The following is a 22,074-nucleotide window of genomic DNA, read 5'->3' as shown; positions in this document are numbered from 1 at the left end:
TGTTATAAAAATGCATTTGTTTTTTTTTTTTGGTTGAGGATTTTCATTAAAGCAAAAAGTCTTGAGAAATGTGACATGAATTCAAATAGAGATGTGAAGGATCAACTGTATGGAAGGTAATCCTGACAAACATTAATGTCTGTGTGTCACACAAAAGTTGGAAATGCACATTCAAAGACTGTCATGTATAAATGGGAATAAAAGTTTGCTATCACAATGGCTACTCTATCCATAGTATCTTGGAATGTAAATGGCTTTACAGGTACATGCAAAAAAGCTGAGAGTACTGAATTACAGCAAGAAATACAGAGTGCAAATAGCAATGCTGCGTGAAACAGATTTGGAAAAAAATGAGCACATGAATTTAATGAAGAATGAATACTCAGCAGATTATCAGGACAAAGGAAAAGTGAGTAATAATACTAATTGCCAGAGGGGCTCCAATACTGATAGAAGATGAAAAAAAGGTAGATCTGTGATAGTAAGGGGCCATAGCAAGGGGGGAGGATTATGCTGGAATGTATTTATATTCCACCAAAAACTGCTACTATGGAGTTTAAAAAAACCTTAGGAGGCATAATCAGCTTTCAGGAGAGATTATTTAGAGGTAGGGAGTGGCACTTCATTTTCAACAATGAGGATGTATCAGGAGACCTAGAAGAGAATGTATAACAAAAAAAGGTAGACTTCTGAAGAAAATTAGGAAAATATTTGGTACAGATGATGTAAATTTGGTAGTAGAAACTCGGGGAGAATTTGCATGTTATTATCAAGGTAAAATAACTGGGCTAATCTACACAGAAATATTTCACGGGAACATGTGAATTTAACTGAAAGCCTCAAAACACATCCAATAACCATTTCAGATCATGCACCAATAAAAACTAAGATAAAAATGCAGGGTAATAAAGTAAAAACAAGACTCTGGTGCCTTCCTACCTACCCGTTAAAAAGAGAGGAATTTAAGGAATGGGTAGTGGAAATTTTTTGAGAGTTATTAGGGAAGATGGAAATTTCTTAATAGGAATTACTTAAAGAGGCTGACAAAGGTAAAGTGCTGCAGAATAAATGGAATCTGACAGAACAAGATAAACAACAAATGCAGAATGCTGCAGAGAAAATAAGGGAGCATTTGGATAATATTCATTAGTTTAAAAAGATTGCTGCTAAGCAACTATTTTTGATAAAAAAAATTTTAGAACAACTCTTAGAGCAGTGATTTAAACAACAGAAAGTAGAAGGGGTTGTCACCAAACCTAGGGAGCCTATGACAAGGAAAATAATGGCAGATCCTACAGAAATATTAGAGATATTTTGGAATTTTTTTGCGAAAATCTGTATAAAGCAGAGTAATGTGGAAACCAAAAGCAAGCACAAATGGAAATATTTATGGAAGACATAATTATGCTAGTATCAAAGGAAGGTGAGACTCCAAAACTAATAGTTAAGATAGGAGGAGATGAGATAAAAATGGTGATGTATAGTCAATCTGCATGGAAGTCTCCAGGAACAGATGGCATTCTATATTCCTGAGGAAGATGCGAGATTTGGAGGGAAGAAAGCAATAAAGATCTGAAGACTTTGTTTAAAAGTATTGTAAAGAAGGGGAAAGACCAATTAGCAGAGAGGGTAAAGGCCCATCAGACCCATCCTCATATAGGCCCCATTTCAATTTTGAACCATAATTATAAAGTGCTTATGTCTATATGAGCTAAAAGAAAGTCAAAAGTGTTGCAAAACTTGATAAATGTGGATAAATGGAGTTTTGTGGAGGGAAGGCAAACATTTAGCAACATTAATAGAGCAATGATGATCCAGGGAAAAGCAGAACATAAGAAAATACTGCTGTTGTTTGTGGGTCTTAATGCAAAGAAAGCATTTGACAGAATAAGCTGGGGTTTTATGAGAAGGACAAGGGAAGCATTTGGATTCTCTAATACAATACTTAGGTTAATTAGGAGGATACATGATGGGCCGGAGTCAAGATTTAAAGTGGGAGGGTTCCTCTCTGATAACTTGTGTCTGAATACTGGAACCAGGCAGGGGTGTCCTCTTTCCCTTTTAACTGCTTTACATTTACAGCCACTGGCAAAGAAAATAAGGGACTCAGAAATTAATTCATATGGTAATCAAGAAAAGTTGGCTTTATTTGCAGTTAATATTATTTTGTACTTGATAAATCCAGAATACGACATGTCAGTGTTGTGGAACATTTTGATACAGTTTCAAGTCTTTTCAGGAAATAAAATTAATGAAGATAAAACAAAGGCTATAGACATAAATTCTGCATCCACTCATGACTTGGTTTAGTAAAACCCATATTCATTGGGACATAACATGAAGTATTTAGGAGTAGCGATTAAAACGGCTTCTGTACTGGCAGCTAAAGATATGTGGGAAGAGACTAAACAAAATGTAATACAAAAACTGAGAAACTGGATAGATATGGACAGTAAGATAAAAGCAGTGAAAATGTTTCTAATCCCTTTAGTTTTTTTTTATACAGGTCAGGCATATTTTTATCAACCAAAGGAAAAGTTGTGGACAATAATTAACAAAGAGTTGAATGAATTTATCTGGAGGGATAGAGAGCCTGCGTTAAGTGAGACATGTTTATCATCCCAACAGAATAATGTGTTTTAGGATTAACTGATTTGAAGGGATATTTCTGACACCAGTTAAAGCTCCTATACATAACAGAAGCAAAAGGTTACAATTCAAAGTGGAAAAGAATAATAATGTAGCAGGGGGTGGGGGAGTTCAAGAAATAGGGGCAGAGTGGGGTTTTGGATGCAAATTGTTAAGGAAAATCACCACCACCATACAAAATATTAGATTCATAAAGTTAAAGTATTCTGATGACTAATGCACATGGATGGAGAACACAGATTTTTATCGATAGGGATGATTGCAAGTAGGAGTATAGAAAACAGGCAATAGGGGGCTGGAGTTTACTAGAGAAAACTGGCAAAGTAACCAAGATACTGGCAGCAAATAACTAGAGAGGGGAAAGTAATAGAGTGTATTGAGGCCATTAAGAAGTTTCAACTGCAGGTTAGTGACTGCCTTCCCTATCGGGGATTAGTATCATAATATACAGAAAAAGAAAGGGACATGGGAGTCCTAAGTGAAAACCTGCTCTGGCACATTTTTAGTTGAGCCTAGAGCACAAGCTGCAATTGAAAAGGGGATAATTACCAAGTAATATAAAATACTGGCTGATAAATATAAGAATCAATCAGAGAAGGTTAGAACAGATTAGGAAGAGAGAGTGGAAAAGCAATTTACAAGGGAAGAATGGGAAACATATATGGCTGCCAAGTATGTAACAAAATACAGAAGGTCTAGGATTTTTGCTTGAAAGTGTTTGCACAGGTATTTTTATACTGTTAGCAGAATTCAAATAATTTTTCCTCAAGTAGACAGCAAATGTTGGAGATGTGATACGGAAAGAAAGAGGAAACTGGGAACGTACTTTGGGAATTGTAATGAGTTGGCAGGTTTAAAAAATCCATGCAGAGTACTCTTGTCAGATTCACTTGGGGAGAACAAATGGCTGTAACCAGGGAAATTATTCTTTTTAGCTTGGACACAAGATCTGAATTGCCTAGACAATTAAGTGTAATACCATTGGCTGCCAAAAACAATTACTAGAAAATGGAAACCAAAATCTAAACCAACTGTATTAGAATAACTGAATATTGTAAACTAACTGGAAGTAAGATCTTTTTAGAAAAGGGAAGGAGCAATTTACAAAGAAATAAATGGAATTAATTGGAACAATACATACAGTCTAATGTTCACGAGTAGGAGTGAGGTTTAAAAGAAGGCAGGAACTGAGTGATTTCTTGTAATGCTGGACTGAAAGGTGGCAGTTACAAAGAATGAGAAGATGTAATGTATAATGTGTGTAAATTAAAAAAATGTTAATATTTATTTTCTTTTCTACTAATCTATGTATGTCTACGGTCTTAAGTGATATTGGTGTTAAAAAAATGAGGGAAATCAGTGCCTGAACTATTACCATCCTGGAATTTCAAACTCTGAGCCTTGCACAGGATGGAGAAATCCAAGAACAGTTTCCACTAACGTTCATGCTTTAAAAACAAGAATGAATCAAGAAGAACAGTCTTTACTTTTGATTGAAAAAAGGGACCACCTTTATGAATTTTTTTAATATAATTGTCTTCAGAAAAGGAGTGGCCCTTGACAGACGAGATCTGAATGCTTTCAGAATTATTTGAGGAGGGTTTAATGCAAAACTCTATCATGTAACCCATCACTACTGCCAAAAGCAATGAATCTGCAAAAATTACCTTAGGCTTGTTGAAAAATTTGACAGTTTTTGCTGTGACAACCTTTACAATTCATAAATAAGAAATTGTGCTGAGGAAGATGAGAAACCCCTTATTCAGGGAGAATGCAATAAGTGAAGCAGTCATTTATTAAAACTGTCTCAGTTGGCACATTGGGTGGTGGGGGGGCTTCAGACATGCACAACTTCTAATTCCAGGAATCTTCCACTACCCGTTGAGAGTAAACCTTCCAAAAAGTTTTCCCTTGAAAGGACTGACCTTTGAGGAAACTTTTTGCCTCAAACTGAGCAAAACAGTCAGCAGTAATGAAGTAACTTGGAAAAATGTATTTGCAGTGCAAAAGTAAAGCACTAACTTCTGCCATCAAAACAATTAAACTTGCTAATTTAATTCCTAGTGACAAGTCTTCCATTTAAATCATACCTGTCTCCTACACAAAACACCACACACTGCAAATTTACAATATGCTGCAAACATAACAGGCACTTTAGGACAAGTGGTGAAGGAGAAGAGTAAACTTACTGCCGTATTTAAAGCCTTATTCACCTTTTTCCCTTCATCACAAACAGTCATGTCCTACAACAACGCAGTAGTTTAGTGGATCACATTGCTTTGGTACAAAACCACAAATATAAAGTTCAGGTTCAAAGCATTACCACTCAGAAAACCGGCAGAATGCATTTTCATTCATAACAATTCAAATACCTTAGTGTCCCCTGTCTGGACACAAAAAAGTATCAACTACATTTTCTCCAGATTTTGTATCAGCCATTTCAACACAATTAGAGAAGGATATGAAGTAGTGAGTCCAATTATCGAATGCAAGATAAAAACTCTCAATTAACATAACATCTTGATGGGCATTTTTGGGCAAGTGAAAAATAGCCTCCTTAGAAATTCACCGTTTGTGTGCAAAGGAGTTGGGGACAGCAGAAACAAAAGTAGAGTAAGAATCGATCATATCTCAATTTCCACTCAAACTGACCACCCTAATCTCAAAAATACACTAAATTGGAGGATTTCAAGAGCATCAACCTATTTTTCCCCACATATTTCCCCATCAACGTAAACAACCAGCTTCTCTACTATCAGAGTCAACTAGTATAAAAGAAGCAAGCAAGAACTATTTTTCTACCAAACTGCTTATTTAAAGTAAGTATCAAGACAGAATTCACTTTTAAGAACACCACAGCAACCAGCTCAAAGTCATAATGGGAACTGATGCCAAATCATCACGTTCCTCTGTATCCAATTGACTAGGGTAATCCTCTAATATAAGCGACAATACATTCTGAGCCTCTAGTGGAATGCTAAAATACTTAAAATGGTTTGATTTTAAAAACATAATTTGCACCAGAGATACAGTCTGGCATATTTCTGTCATCAAAGAAATTAGAAGCTACTTAAGCTTCTAACACTAACGTCTTCTAAAGATGCAAGGGCATATTAAATTATTCAAGCACAGCAGTGTTACAAGAAATGCAAGACAAAATGAAATACACTATGTGCTCATTTTCACATTGCTAGCTCAAATTATCTAATATCTAATATGGTTAGTCGACAGGTTATGGACTAGTGCTCATTACTGGCAACCCAGATAATCCATGCCAAACTGGCAGAAAAAGTAATATCCAGTACTGGGGATAAATGAAGCCACCAGTGCATGGCTTACAACTCATAAGTAAGGACAGCAGACACAGAAGCAAGAGAAATGCTATCTTCAAGTCACCTAGATACAGAATCAAATGGTGTACACTCCTCTCAAAGTCATGGGGATCAGAAAAAAAGGCAAAATAAGACCCCTCAGTTTATTTCTCTGGCAGAACAGTTTCAATACCTCGTGAAACTGGTAGTGAAAGTGACTGCACCAGTAGCTCTTCTGACACAACTATCTCAGAAAGACAAGCTAAGCATGGCCTGTGCAATTCTACATTAGAGTTATGTTTTTTGTTTTTTTTTTAAAGTCCAGAACCCACCTGATTTGACTGAAGGTTTTCCCAAGGTGGAAAGAACCTGAAAGAACAGCCTATCAAGCCTTCCTAGCTGATTAGCCTGAGAAAGACAATTAAGATTACTGAGGGACAGACCTGGAAGAAGTCTTCTTGCAGGGTGATGTATTACTTTGAGGATCTCATTTTGTGAAAGACTTGCCGTTTAACCTATAAGGAACTTCTAGAGCCTACCACAGCTGCTCATTGGCTGATGACAGCCTAAGCTATATTGCACCACTGGTGCCAATGGCCACGGTCTTAACTTTCTGCCACATCCATGGTATAAAAGATTATGAAAAACCTTTATAACAGACACCATTTGGGATATTTTTCTACATCTTCCCACTGATCTATGTCAAACTGCACATATGATTGTCTATGGCTTGTTATGTCTGGAAGCATGGGCTAAGTACTTAAGAGATCACTAATACAAAGAGCAGACCTGTACATAGTCTTCTGAAGGGAGAGTGGTGAAATGCTGCAACTTCTGATGAGAATCAAGGGTGGACTTAACTTTAAACTAACTCTTGTGCCTGTCTTTCCCTGAGACAGAAGGGTAACAGGAAGCACACAAAAACCATCAAAGGTGATAGCTAATGAGAGGTACACGTTGAGCATGGCATAAACTGCTGTGAGGCCAATGCAGGACTTGAATCTGGCATCAAAATGAAATGCTGAGTCATGCTTTCATGAACTTGCGCAGCCATTTTCTACCCTATGCTGAACAGGATGAGTTAATCCAGCACAGAGAGAGAAGGAAGCTCAAAGACTCAAGAAAAAAAAAAGGTTGCTCAGGAGACTGTAGAGACTGTCTCAGTCCCTTCTGGTATGACTTTAGTCTCAGTAGAATGACTAAGGAAGTCCATCCTTTGAACAAAAGAAGTACATTCAGGAGATATAAAGATCCACTACTTACACTTTTTAGAAACGACTGCTTACCCTGGCAGTTACGTCTAGGCCTCAATCACAAGATCTGGTTCTATAAGGGTACTTCACACATATGAGAATGAAGAGTGGAAACAGACTACAAAATTATTACACAATCATTATAAAAATAAATAAATACATAGCAAACACTTACTAGATAATATCAACTCTGCTAGTGAAAGAATGGAGGTAACCACAGATACAACCAGGCTCATAAAAGCAGCTAAACATACAAAGAGATGTGGCTTTGACATCCCTAAATTCCCATCTTTCCCAGTTATGCCTTGCAGCTGTGGAGGGATATCTGCCCATCCTTGCAGTGGGCCCCCATCCATCAATGCTAACCATATGGCACTAATGATGACCTTACGCTTCTGCTGTCAAAGTTATGATTTACAAGGCTGAAATAATAGCAGTGACAACAGCTGATTTTTGAACTAGCAACCACAGACAAACCTGGAAGGTCTATATTATTTGGGAATCAAACAGAGCACTTTCACAATGAAACAATGAAGGAGAACATATGAACTAGAAAGAAAGGGGGATCCTGAAGGTGCAGGGGCCAAAAAGGGTGTGCAAATACATAAAACAAGCCTAAGAGTTTTAGATTTTTCTGAACACTACTTCAGATGGCAAAGAAATATTCAAACTCTAAGTAAACATCGAAGAACCCTAAAAGTAAAATATCAGTATTAGTTTGATTCAGAAGAGAAACTCCACCAAAACCCATAAACTGTAAGCTTTGAATAACTTCAGTTTTCCATCACTGATTTTTTTAATGGTTTAATGGAACTTGCATCACTTAGCATCTGATGACAGAAGGGAAAAAAATGTTTTTCATCAATCTGTAACTCATTTTTTTGCTGCAAGTTTGCATGTTCAGTATAAATGAAGCAACATTCCTAGCAATTTTGCACTGCAGAGCATTTCCACTACAGCTGCAATGTATGCACGGTTATGTTGATCAAAGGACAGCACTGAAATTTATGTAGGCAAGTTAAATTATTGTAACATGGCTGCCTTACCCTAAGACAAGCAGCAAGAATAGTCAGAATAGGAGCTTGCTGGCGTACTGCCTCACTTGTTAGGTAGTGCCATGGTGGTGATTTATCCTGGCAGCAAAGAAGAATCTGAAAGAGATCAGTTGGATTTTTGGTGATGTGCATCTTTTCTATCTTTATAGACTCAGTGTTACTTTGATAACCATCCATTTCTCGACATGAAATAATCTGTAAATTGTTAAAAGCCAGCAGCAGATGATCTTTTAGTGGGGGGTTAAACTCCTCCAAAAGCGCATTTACCTAGAAAAGAAAGAAAGAATGAGAGCATCATTACAGATTTCCAGAATTAATACTTTTCATAGGAAATGTGTAGTGCAAATCTGGAACATCTTCCTCATCATCTAGAACATACAATATATCAACAAATAAACTTCTGAGGCAATGCATGTTAACTTTAGTTTATCTAACTCAAGGTATGAAGAAAAATGCTACTCAACCATAAGATATAAAAATATGTCATATAACTAAACAGCTGAAGTAGGTGCCCAGCCTAACATCAGATTTTCAATTAACACTGGCCCCATGGTGCAGAGGGATAAAGCCCTGACTGTACCCCAGATAACACATGTTTGACAAGTGGCACATGCACTAGAAGGACTTGGCAGGGGAGGGGATGTTTGGAGGCTGTCTAGATTCACTGCAATAATAGCATTATTATGGTCATCTACATGCTGCAAGAGATATACCACTTGACCAGGAGGTTGTTCAAGTACAGAAGTGTGCATTCTCCTCCCACAGGCAGCCACTGTGGAGCTCACAAGGCTGCCTTAGGGTAGAAGAGGTTAGAACACACTCTCAGGCAGCTGTAAGACATTGCAACAGTGTCCTCAATCTTCTGACTGGTCCAGAACATGGGTCAAACTGAGCCCCGGGGAGGCTAAGAAGGTCCAGTGGACCACCTGAAATCATACTTTCAACTAATGCCACTTAATAGCTGATCACCAATCACAGTAGCACACTAAATTTGGCAGGCAAATAGATTCTTAAAAGCAGTAATGTTCTTTCTTTACTTATTTATTTATTTTAGTTTGCACAATGAGGCAGTACATTGATCACTATAGACCATTTACAGGTACACCCCGCGTGAAGAGATTCACAAAAAAAGAGAATACAACAAATTTACGTAATCACAGAAGGTAGATAATCCCCACAGACAATTGATACAATATAAAAATAATATCAGTAGAGTAGAAAATCAAATTTGAATTAATTTTAGTAGAAAATATGAGACAAAAGCAGGAGCTCAGAAAAAGAGGGTCAAAGTAGAAGGGATGCAGGTAAGGAGGAAGCACGATGCCTTTTGAATTGAGCTCTAAAGGTGGGGAAAGAGACTTCTTTAAGGTGAAGGGAAAGGGGCTGCCACAGTTCTAGTGTGAGAATAGAGATGGAATTGTCAATACAGTACAGTTTAGTTTGGGGTTCTGGAGTGAGGGATTTAATTGGGAGATGTTGCAGAGATTTAGGGGATGATTTGTTATGGAATTTGGCTGCAAGGGATAGAAAGGCACCTGTCTGAAGTAGTTTGAAAACAAGAGATCCTAAGAGTAGCTCAACTTTGTAGGAGACTGGTAGCCATTTGTTCTTGGAGAGAGTGATGCAGTGGTGTTCCTGAGGACAGGAAATGGAAAAAAAATAGACAGATTTTGTTTTCCATGGACTGTAGAATGGAAGAGTTTTTTTTTTTTCCTTTTTAGAGGCCGTGGCTATGAAGGGGAACTTGTATTCAAGTTGAGCAAGGACTCCTCTGCCTGTTGCAACTTTAGCTGGTGTGGACAGAAAGGGAGATATTCTCCAGGACCAGAATAAAAGAGAACTGACCTTTTTCCTGGTGTTTTCAATGTGGGTTTGGAAGTTATGTGACTGGTCTAGACATAACCCAAAGTATTTAAGGGATGCGGTCATTTCTATTGTGCATTTGAGATCTGAGATGTTATAGGGGTTTAGGAGTAGCTTAAGGTTGTTCAGCCAAGAATTAAGGGAGTAGAAGTCAGACTAAAGATGGGTTTTAATAGTTGAATGTGAGGGATTAGATCAAAGAATAACCACATCATCTGCATAAAGAGCAACAGGAAGGTTAGAAAGATCAGAGGGCAGCTTAATAAAGACCGAAAACAAAAGTTGGGAGAGTACAGATCCCTGGAGCACTCTTGATGGTAATGGGTGCAGAGAGTAATAGGGAAGGGTCTATTTGGAGTCTGAAATACTTATTGTTTGAGAAATGTTGGCACCATGCAGTGTTGGGGCAAACCCTGATTTCTTGGAGGGAGTAAAGGATCAGAAAGTGGACAACTAGATCAAAAGCTTTGGTAATGTCAATGAATAGAGCTCCTGAAAGGTTTTCTTTATCCCTGTTAACAAGGGTCTCACCTATAAATGACCACAGTGCTGTCATTATGATCTTGCCAGCCCAGAATCCATGCTTTTTAAGAGTGAGGAAGGGGTACTGTTGGATGTAAGCAGACAGCTGCTTGTAGATTCATTTTTTTTAAGTATGGAGGATGGATATAGGGCAGAAGTGTGAGGTATTTACTGGCTGAGGTTGTTTGGGAAGGAGATTAAACAGAGCAGTTTTCCATATGCCTGGCCTTGGATTTTGAGTTAAGCAGAGGTTATAAATATGTAAGAGAGGTGTGATAAGGAAGTCTTTGGAGAGTGATATAAACCAAAGGAATAGGTTTTCTGTACCGGAGTGGGGGCATCAAAGGATACGTTTTTTTAGAAAGCTAAAAAGTACTTTATATGTAATTTTCTTAAAATAGAAGAAGTGATAAAAGGAGGGTGACTAGGTGAGTTGTGCAGAAAGGTATAGGCTGAGGTACTAGGGAGGTGGCTGAATTGTTTGAGAAAGTCAGAGGCTGAGAGTTGGCCTTGAGAGGTCTGGATGGTGATAGGAGAGGAGGTATGGTCAGTAGATTTATGGCCTGTGAGAAGATTTACTTCCTGCCAAAAATGTCTGGGTGTGCCTAGAAGAGCAAGTTGCTTGACAATGAACTCTGTAGATCATATACTGGGGTGCTACACATACACATAGGATACACTTTTTAAATGAGTGTATAAATAAGACAAGCTTAAGTTTCTCAGAACACACTTTAATGGGACTGTAACTTGTTAATGTGACTTGCATTATAACAAAAAGTTATTTAAAATGCCAATTAATTCAATATCCTAGCATTCTATAGAATAACAATGAATTTAGTTTTAACCAAGCAGCAGCATTGGTGTAATTCACTTTGTGAATCACCCACAATGTGTACTTCCTTACTCTTCTTCCTTGTTAACTGCTGCGGGGACCTGGACTACTGAACTGTGATCTCAGAAACTGATGTTCAAACCAGATCACTCTCTCCTGCTTTACTTATTTCTACAATGAATTCTGTGACCAGATACTATTGAGAAATTTAAGGAGCCACGTTGATTTTGGAGCCATCTGTTTGTGTTGCAGTTAAGTAAATTTAGATTTATTAATCACCATGGTAGTGAATTAAGTCCATGGCTGAGATGTTGCATTCTCCCTCATGATTAATCTACAGATAATAAAACTATTTATTACAGAAGGATGTATGCTGGTTATTTTATAATTTTTTGTAGAGGTGAGTGTCATCACCAACTACATTCTGTGAGTGATTTTTCAAGAAGTGGATGTTTTGTTTTACAACCTAAAAAAAAAAAATCAGACAACATATGAGAGTGGCCTGATCTTAGCTTCCAGTGTATATTAATAATCTTGGATATTTCTAGAAAGGATTATTAAGTTAACACTAGGGTGAAGAAGATAAGAAACCACAACCACTGCAATTCATGTAAAATTGCATATTTATCAGAGTACAGACATTTTCTGGTCATTTTTTTCTTGGACAGTATTATAAATCTTTATAGAAGATTTCTGAGAGTACATAATTTAGTACTTGTTAATATATACTAGCTTACTCATCTAATCACGTTAATGCTTTCATCTTGTTTGATATTTTTTAAGCCTGCAGTTATTTTAAAAGTAATTTCTCACTTCTTATTGGGGTGTTGCTAACTTACTAGTACGATTCTTTACTGGCCTTTTTTTAATGCAGGGTCCTAAACTTCACATTCTTCATTCATCCAGGTTGCTCTCCCCTTTGTGCCTTCCTGTAAAACAGGGAAGATGTAGTCTCATTAGAATTGCAAGGCAACTCTATGGGATGAAACATCTTGCAGGCAGTTGCCTGTTAACCAGAATACATCTAGGAAGACTGCATGCTCTTGAAGGCAAGCAGCTGGGACTAGTGTTCTCTTGGCCCAGCAAAGGGCACTGTACATCAGTGTGAGATCTAACTGCAACATACCGGGGATTATCTCATATTTGCTGCACAGTGCAGACCTTGCTTTTTTAATGAGGCATGACAATAACCTCTGGAGACAGTTCGCAGTTCCACAGGGCTCTTGATGAGAAAGGATTAAGGAGGGAGAGAGTCTAATTATTTTAAGCTTGACCTTCAGCTGACAGTGGGTCCTTATGAAGACAACAGCACATTTCTTGTGTCATAAAAAAACACAGTCTTCTTGTCGTTTATCATTCACACAGTACTAGATTTATTTTCTATAGGAACTCAATTATTCCCTCATTGATCTGTCTACTCTAAATTATTAGTTGGGGAGATTTCAATATCTGCAACAATGATGATGAATCAGTGAGTCTCATGAGATAATTTGGCTCTACTGTGACCAGTTTTGGATATATCTGCTATCCATTTTAAAGGTCACTCAGTAGACTTCAATGTTTTAGCTAGGAGTGAGTGGTCAGCTCAAGTTTGGTGGAGGGGGTGGTGGTGGAGTTTAGGTGGATTGGTTCATTTCAGCTTTTTACTTCCCTTCACACAAACTCCTGACATTGGGCTGGCAGACTGCAACAATCTCACAAATGCTAAGGTCCTATGATATAGTACTCATTTTTAACCAGCTCTTAGGAAAGCACAGTGTGGGCACCTTGCCCTAGTTTGTGTGACCTAACACACAATTCAAACAAGTCTGCTCTTGATTAGATCACTATACATAGTGTATGACTGGACCCTATACTGCAACGGAGTCATGGCTCAGTTCTGTCATTTGCAGCTTATGCAAGAATAGAAGTTGTAAAGTAGATAATGTCACACACTTCTTCTGGGGTACTGGTTTACACTGGATGAATGCTACTATTCACGCCAATCAGAGATCTTGTGGAAATACGTTTTGTTTTTGTCTACAGAGATCTTTGTCATATCAAACTGACTAGGTTCTTAAAACTGATTGAAAGTCCAGTTTGTCTGGCTATTTTCTTCTCTTAAATATGAAAGGATGACTTGACTGTTTCTACAAAGACTGGAGTTCTTCAGAGAATTTCACTTCCTGACATATTCAATAAGTGCTATTTGGCATTTTTAGGAATTCTTAAAAATATTCTTGTAATGTGTTCTTCCCTTCTGACATTTTAAACTTCATGGGCCTGGTTCCAATTCTGCTCACAAATGCATGGCATATGGAACTTGGTTCTGAAAAACTTATTCTATGCTGCCTGCAGGTATTATTTACCATACCGTTAGGATCTTCCTAAGGACCAATTTGATTTCACCACCTTTAAAGGAGGCTAACTCTGGTCCTTAAGAAATATTCTTTTAATCCCAATTCAATGTAGAATTAAGATTCTATCTCTAACCTTCTCTTTTTGGGTGAGGTTACCAAAGAGACTATGATCTCTGATAATTGTTCCAGTAAGACTTCAGGACTAACCATAGCACTGAGACAGATACACTTAAGGTGGTTAAAGAATAGTTGTATAAAATCTTACCATAACCTTAGGATGTCCTTCTCTTCCATGTTGCAGTATTGTTAGTGTGGGATTCCCCACCTCAGGCAACCTGAACGTCGGCTCCTATACAAAAGCTTAAGCCTGGATGCTGTAGGTGCATGGGACGTCACACGTAGGGCCATAAACCAGGGACCTTAAATGTGATGTCTGCACACACAGACCTCGGAAAGTGCAGTTGTGTACCTACCATAAATGTAGATGTTTGAGTGTATTCACTGTTGCAGTCATTACACTTGGGTTATCCTGCTGGCAGGCTACCCGCATTAGGCCTGAATTCCAAAGTCCTGGTCCGGCATCAGTTGCTGTCACCTCTTCCCTGACGTCAGTGCACCAGGGGTATAAAAGATGCAGCTGATGCCATTTTCTTCAGTTTTTCTTGCCCCAGATGTCAGGTGCCCCCAAAAGGGTAGGCTGTAAAAATTATGATCATAAAAAAGCATGCACATAACCCTCATCTACAAGTAAATACACCACATAGGTTGTATAGAATAGATAGGTACAGGTAAGTCCCAGCAAAGAAAAAGGGGTATGGCGGGAGGGTAACCTGGACTACAACAGTGAATACACTTGAACATCTACATTTATGGTAGGTACACAACTGTACTATGTTCATCGAGTTTCACTGTTGCAGTCATTACACTTGGGTTGAATCCCAAAGTTGAGGTTGGGCGGCTGGGCCTAAATAGAGTTTGGAGTGGTTATGAGGCCCTGCCGAACTGCAGTGGCAAAGCCTGCTCTGACTTTAGAGTAGAGAGGTAAATGGTAGTGCTTTGTAAAAGTGTGCACTGAAGTCCATGTTGCAGCCTCCAAAATATCTTTGGTTGGTACTCCTCTGAGGAAGGCTGCTGAAGTGGCTGCTGCTCTGGTAGAATGTGGCCTAATGCCCTTGGGCACTGATTTGCCATGTTGTGAATAACAGAAACAAATGCAGTGGCCTATCCATTTTGAAATAGTCTGCTTTGAAATGGCTTTCCCTTGGGAACCTGCAGCATATCCACTAAGAGTTGCTCAGTCTTTCTGAAGGCTTTAGTCTTGTCCAAGTAAAAGCGTAGCTGTCTATGTCCAAAGTATGCAGAAGTCTCTCCCCCTTATTCTGTGGGTTGGGATAAAAGGTAGGCAAATGTATGGTTTGGTTAAAAGCCACACTGGACACTACCTTAGGCATAAATGCAGGGTTTGTCCTTAGAGAAACCTTGTCCTGATGGAAAATAATAAAAGGTTCCACAGCCATTAGTGCCTGTAACTCTGAGACTCTTCTTGCTGAAGTTATTGCTAGGAGAAGAGCAGTTTTCCATGACAAGTATTTTATCTCTGCTGTATTGGCAGGCTCAAAAGGAGGCAGCGTGAGTTTTTCCAAGACAAAATTGAGGTCCCATGTAGGTATTGGAGCTCTCCTTGGAGGTCTTATGTTTTTGGCCCCTGTGAGAAACTGTCTTAGCAGTGGATGAGAAAAAATAGGTGGGTCCATATTGTAATGAGCTGAAATGGCAGAGGCATGGATCTTAATTGATGAGAAGGATAGGCCTTTGTCCAGCATCTCAGTTAGGTATTGCAAAATCTGAGGAATATTTGGTTCAAGCGAGTCAATTCCCTGCGCTTGGTTCCAAGCGTAGAATCTCTTCCATTTGTCTGCATAAGATTTTCTGGTGCTGGGCCTCCTGGTCTCCAAAATAACATCCATAACTGCTTTAGAGAGAGGTGTGTTCTGGATGATTACATTATCCGCCATGTAGCCAGATTTAGGGTTCTGAGTTGGCTGTGCAGGACCTGATTGTTCTGTTGGGTCAGCAAATGAGGTATTAGAGGCAATGTCCATGCTGGGCCTTGACAGAAGCTCTTTAGGATTGGGTACCAGTGCTGGCATGGCCAGTCTGGGGCAATCAGTATCATTTTTGGCTTCTCTTGTCTGACCTTTAGGAGTACCTTGGAGAGGAGAGGCAGAGGAGGGAAGGCATATATTGTAAGGGCTTTCCAGCTGAATGAAAGGGCGTCCACTTTCCGAGTGCAGAATCTCTGTAGCTGGCAGTTGTGAGGGGAAGCAAATATATCTATGTCTGGGCATCCCCATTTCCCTGCTATCATGTTGAAGATTTGTGGGTCCAGTTTCCACTCGTGAGGATCCATGAGGTTTCTGCTTAGTTCGTCTGCCAAAGTATTTGTCTTTCCTGGCAGGAATTGTGCTTGCAGATGTACTTGATAAGTCAATGCTGTGTTCCATAAAGTCATGGCTTGCCTGCAGAGGGGGTAGGAATGTGTGCCCCCTTGCTTGTTTATGTACCACATGACTGTAGTATTGTCCGTCTTTATCAGTAGTCATCCTGGATGAAGTAGGTCCTTGAAGGCTGTCAGGGCATTTTGTACAGCTAGCATCTCTTTTTGATTGATATGAAGATGCATTTGGCTTGTGGGCCATGTGCCCTGAATACATTTTCCTGCCATGTGCACCCCCCAGGCATAATCTGATGCATCTGTTGTTAGTGTTTGCCTGGCAGTGGGTAAGATGAATGGCTGTCCCTTGTTGCGGTGACAGGCCTGTGCCCACCATTGAAATTCCTGTTGCAGGCAGGGGATGAGAGTAAGTACTGTTTCCAGGCTTTGGCAATGTTGAGTCCAAACACTTTTTAGATACCATTGTAGTTTCCTCATATGCAGTCTTGCATATGGAATTAGTAGAATGCAGGATGCCATGTAGCCCAGAGCCTGCAGAATTTTTCTTGCAGATAACTGGGTCTTTGTTGCCATGTCTTTGAAGTAAGAAGTCAGATGCCTTTGTTTGTCTGGTGTGAGATAAGCCATCTGGGCAGTTGTGTTTAAGCTTGCACCCAGGAATATTATCTCTTGAGAGGGTACTAGTTTTGATTTATTTCGTTTACTGTGTACCCTAGACAAATTAGTAATCTTTTTACAAACGCCAGATGCTCTAGTAGAATATCTTTGTCCTTTGCTTGAATAAGGCAGTCGTCCAAGTAGGTGTATATTTGAATTCCCCTTTGTCTGCAAAATGCAATTACTGGTGTCAGGCATTTTGTGAAGACCCTGGGCACAGTAGATAAGCCAAAGGGCAGTGCAGTGAGCCAGCTATGAATCTGAGGTATCTTCTGCAAGATTGTCTGATTGGGACATGCAGGTATGCCTCTTTGAGGTCAAAAGTTACAAGCCAAGCCTTCTTGTCCAGCATGGACAGAAGCTGCTGTAGAGTCAACATTTTGAATTTTGGGACATCCAGAAAAGTATTTAGAAAAGACAGGTCCAGAACTGGTCTCCAGGATTTGTCCTTTCTCGGTACTAAGAAAAGTCTTGAGTAAAATCCTTGTCCCTGCTCTTGGTGTGGCACTGGCTGAATAGCCCCCATGTCCATGAGAGATGAAACTTGTTTTTGTGCCTCTTGCCACTGATTGCGTGGCAGGTCTGGCATGCCTTTGTAAGGATGTGAAAGTGGAACCTGTAACCCTGAGAGACTATATTTAAGACCCATTTGTCCTGGGTGATCTTGTGCCAGTTTTGTGAAAAAAGTGCTAGCTTTCCCACTAAGGGTGCTGCCAAAAAATAAGTGCTTGGCACTGGCAGAGGGAAGTCATTGGGACCGTTTTCTATAAGGCTGTGATTTCTCTTCTCCACTTTTGGAGGTAGAAGCACCCCATTGTTTTGGCCTGTATGAGCCCTGGGGCTGTTGCCTGCCTCTAGGGCATCTGAATCTGCCTCTTTGTGTTCTGTCTGACGCTGGAAAGGACCAATTCTTAGAGGGCCAGTTTCTGTTAAATCTGGGTGGCTGTACCTGTAAGAAATCTTTACTGTCTGCATAGATTTTGCCTTATCCTCCATTTTCTTTAACACCTCCTCTGCCTTAACACCAAACAAAGTATCATGCTGTAATGGAGCATCCAATAATTGTGCTTTAACATGAACAGGCAGATTCTGTTCCTTTAACCAAGCATGCCTTCTAATAACAGAACCTGTAACAGCAGCCCTGCACGAGGCCTCCAGTGAATCATAGCCACATTGCAAAGTATGTTTTCCCACTTGTTCAGCTGCATGCAATAAATCCTGCAAATCTTTGTTCTCAGAACATTCAGAATTTGTCAACATTTTTTGTTTTAACAAAGACATTAAGTATTGCTGATATTTGAGCATTTCAAACTGACAATTTAAAGCCCTTACAGCCAAGGTAGCAGAAGTGTAAACTTTTTTCCCCCATCTGTCCAAAGCCCTAGAATCTCTGTCTGAGGGGACAGGGTTTTTGGCAGAAGCAGCCTTGACCCCTTTGGGACCTTGTGAGATAGTTTATGGGTCAGCAGCAGGGTTTTTGTAAAGAAATTTATGGGAATCTGGGACCATGTAGTATCTGTCCGGCTTAAAAGAGGCAGGATGTAAAGAGTCTGGAGACAGGCCAGACTCTGAAAAAACATCATCTACTATGTCTAGAACAGGGGGAATTGCAAGATGTCTGTCCTGAGGAAGTAAAATAAAGTCTCTAAGTCTTTTCTTAGAATCGGAAAAATCCTGGCTCTCCCAATGGAAATGCTCCCTCATGGTATGCAGGGTTTCTCCAAAAGAATAGTCATCAGGAGAAGCTGAAGGAATAGAATCTTCAGCATCAGAATCCTCATAGGGAGGAACAGAATATCCCTGATCAGAAGAGGAATCTGAGGAAATGGAAACCTGATCAGAGGAATCATATTCAGTGTCTTGCCTAGGCCTCTTATCAGGAGGGGGATGGGAACCCCTGATCAAAGTAATTAGGTATTCAGCCATTTTGAGCATCTGTTTCTTAGGAATAGAAGCCTGTCCTGGAGAATGCTGTACTGGTTTCCTTGTCTTTAAAACTGTTTTAGACTTTGTCTTGGATGCTGAAGTAGGCTTTATATAAAGTTGTGTAGGTCTGAAGACACCCTCAGAAGCCGATGCCTGCTCAGCGGCTCTGGACCCATCTGAGGGATTAATTTCAGAAGGGCCAATACCTTGAGTATCCAGAGGCCTAACTGTCTCCACGTGGGAGTCGGAGGCGGCCTGTGGCTCTGAGGTAGCGGGAGTCAGGGGCTGCGAAAGTGCCTTACTGAGCACCGGCAAAACGGTGACTGGCCTAGAAGAGGCTTCGTCATCGGTTTTGGACCTCGGATGCTTGTCCTTGTCTTTATCCTTGTGTTTTTTATGAATTCTGGTCGTCGGTTGTTCCGACGGCATTATGTAGTTAAACCTTCTGCCAAAATAATAAAAAGCAAAATCGTACCGACGCTTAATAGTGCATTGGTTAAATCTAGCACAAAACCGACAACTATCAATGTTGTGGTCAGGGCCTAGGCAAGGAATACAGTAAGAGTGGAAATCCTTATGAGGTATTCGCTTCCCACAAGAAATACAATTGTTAACTTTTTCTGACATCGGACTGGAGCAAGAAAAAGGTTTCCCCAATAGGGTACTTAGCTTTATTGAAGACTTCGGATCTGAAATTCGATTTTGAAAATCTAAGGAGTCGGCCGACCGGCACTTGCGGACTGCTTTTGCTTCCGCACCGCGTGGCAAGAAAGACAGAAGAAAATAGCGTCGGCTGCATCTTTTATACCCCTGGTGCACTGACGTCAGGGAAGAGGCGACATCAACAGGCGCCGGACCAGGACTTTGGAATTCAGGCTGGCTGCGGGTAGCCTGCCAGCAGGATAACCCAAGTGTAATGACTGCAACAGTGAAACACGATGAACATCTTAAATGCCTAGTCGGACAGTCCCATAGAGAATAGCAAAAAATGTCGGCCAGAGGTGCAAAGTATCATATGCTGACTAGTCTGCCCCTGATCTAGGGTAGAGCTTCAGAGTGCCCTAAAGTTATGTCAATAATGAAAAAGGGGGATAAGTGGGTGGGAAGGAAATCTGCAACATGAATAGAAGGACATCTAAGGTTATGTTAAGATTTTACACAACTATTCTATGTCCTTCTATTCCTATGTTGCAGTATTCTTAGTGTGGGAGAGTACTACAGCTTAATTACAGGGAAGGGTGGAGGTAGATGTAGCTGATTCCACAAAACCCTGCAGGATTGCTCTAGCAAACCCTGACCGGGCTCTGGAGATGTGATCCAATTTGTAGTGTTCGGTGAAATTGTGTATTGTGGACCAGGTGGTTGTTTCAAGGATGGAGGCTGTGCCTTTGAGGAAGGCTTTGGAGGTTGCCACGCCTCTGGTAAAGTGTGCTCTTACCCCTTGGGGTAGGTGCTTGCCATGGTGTGAGTAGCAGAAGGAAATAGTTTTCCTGATTCAACAGGAAATGGTTTGTTTGGAGACTGCCATGCCACGGCCCTAGGGTGGAAGGATACAAATAGTTGGGTAGATTTTCTGGTGAGCTTAGTTTTGTCTAGGTAGAATCTTAGTTGTCTGTGCACATCCAGGGAATGGAGTATCCTCTCTCTGTCATTGGTTGGAGAGGGAAATAAGGTGGGCAGGTGAATGGATTGGTTTAGAGACAGTTCGTTGACCACTTTAGGCATGAAGGAAGGGTTAGTGAGTAGGGTCGTAGTGTACGGAGAGCAGGCCATAAGAGCTTGTAACTCTGACACTCTTCTAGCTGAGGTAAGGGCTACCAGCAGTACAGTCTTCCATGTACACAGATTTGGAAAGTAGCAGCACTAGCTGGTTCAAATGGGGCCAGTGTTAGTTTTTCCAAAATGAAATTTAGGTCCCAGGGGGATGAGATGGGTTTTCTTGGTGGTCCGATGTGTAAGACACCTTTCAGAAACAGTTTGACATCTAGCCTGGATAGTAAAGGGGGATCTAGTGGTAGACAGGCTGAAATTGCTGATAGGTGGACTTTTACTGAAGAGTACGAAAGACCAGCCTTAATTAGTTTACACACATAGGTAAGGACTGGGGGGGCTGCCAGGCAGGGGTCCCTGCACTTATGGAGACACCATTTTGAGAATCTTTCCTATTTTGATAAGTAGGATTTCCTAGTAGTTTGTTTCCTGGCCTCCCTCAGGACTAAAAGCACATCCTCTGAGTAGTGGTGTCTGAAAGGGATTAGAAGTTTATCACCCAGAGTGTTAGGCCTAACATCTGCTGGTGAAGATGAATTACAGTTCCCTTTTGTTGTGTGAGAAGGTCCACTTAGTGGGGTAACTTGTGGTGATTGCCCTTGGCTAATGAGAGAAGTAGGGGGAACCGGTGCTGCCTTGGCCAGTAGGGAGTCACCAGCAAGAATTCTGGTTTGTCGTTGCTGATTTTCAGGAGGACTTTTTGAATAAGAGAGAAGACTGGGAAAGCATATAGAAACTGTCCCTTCCATGGAATGCTGAAGGCATCTAGACTCCAGGCAAGTGGAGAGTGGTCCTTGGTGCAGAATTTTTTCAATTGTCTGTTCTGGGGGCAAGCAAACAGATCTACCTGAAGTGTGCCACACCGGTGAACAATGGTCTAGAAAGGTATCCCTCTTCAACATCCACTCGTACTGTAGAGAGGATGTTCTGCTAAAAATATCCACTTGTTTGTTGTCCTGAGAGGTGATGTATGTTGCCTGCAGGGTTAAGTTGTGGCTGGAGGTGAGGTCCCAAATTTGTAGTGTTACCCTGTATAGGAGGTAAGCCTTGGTCTCTCCCTGTTTGATGAGATACCACATGACTGTGGTATTGTCTGTGAATATCTGAAGGGGGCCCAGTTGAAGGACAAGAGGAAAGGCATTCAGAGTTAGAAGAACTGGAGTCATTTCCCTAATACTGATATGTTTCTTTTGCAGGGTAGGATTCCAGGCCTCCTGTACCATGAAACCTTTCATGGTAGGCCCCCCATGTCTGATGCATCTGTATGCATATGTTGGGTTGGAGAGGGTGGTTGTAGTGGAAGTCCTGGGTTCAGATGTATTTTATTTCTCCACTACCTTAGTTCTGCTTTTAGGCAGGGCAGGAGGGTAAGTTGTTGCTCTAGGGAATGTTGGTGTTGTGACCACACACTTTTCAGGTACCATTGGACCTTTCGCATGTGC

The 22,074-nt window shown here is 40.4% G+C and overlaps 1 protein-coding gene across 1 annotated transcript in view; it reads right to left on the bottom strand.

The window, feature by feature from the left end:
* Nucleotides 1-22,074, bottom strand: part of SPG11 (SPG11 vesicle trafficking associated, spatacsin) — a 2,547,571-nt gene that overhangs the window by 847,861 nt on the left and 1,677,636 nt on the right. Inside the window, exon 25 of the mRNA XM_044077700.1 lies at nucleotides 8,260-8,535. Within this exon, the coding sequence (XP_043933635.1) occupies nucleotides 8,260-8,535 (276 nt within the window). The remainder of the gene's footprint in view (nucleotides 1-8,259; nucleotides 8,536-22,074) is intronic.

The sequence above is a fragment of the Protopterus annectens genome, chromosome 7.part0 (genome assembly GCF_019279795.1).
Source record: "Protopterus annectens isolate FY-2018-M chromosome 7.part0, PAN1.0, whole genome shotgun sequence".
In the NCBI taxonomy this organism is placed as follows: domain Eukaryota; kingdom Metazoa; phylum Chordata; order Ceratodontiformes; family Protopteridae; genus Protopterus; species Protopterus annectens.
This window is presented reverse-complemented; position numbering and strand designations above follow the sequence as displayed.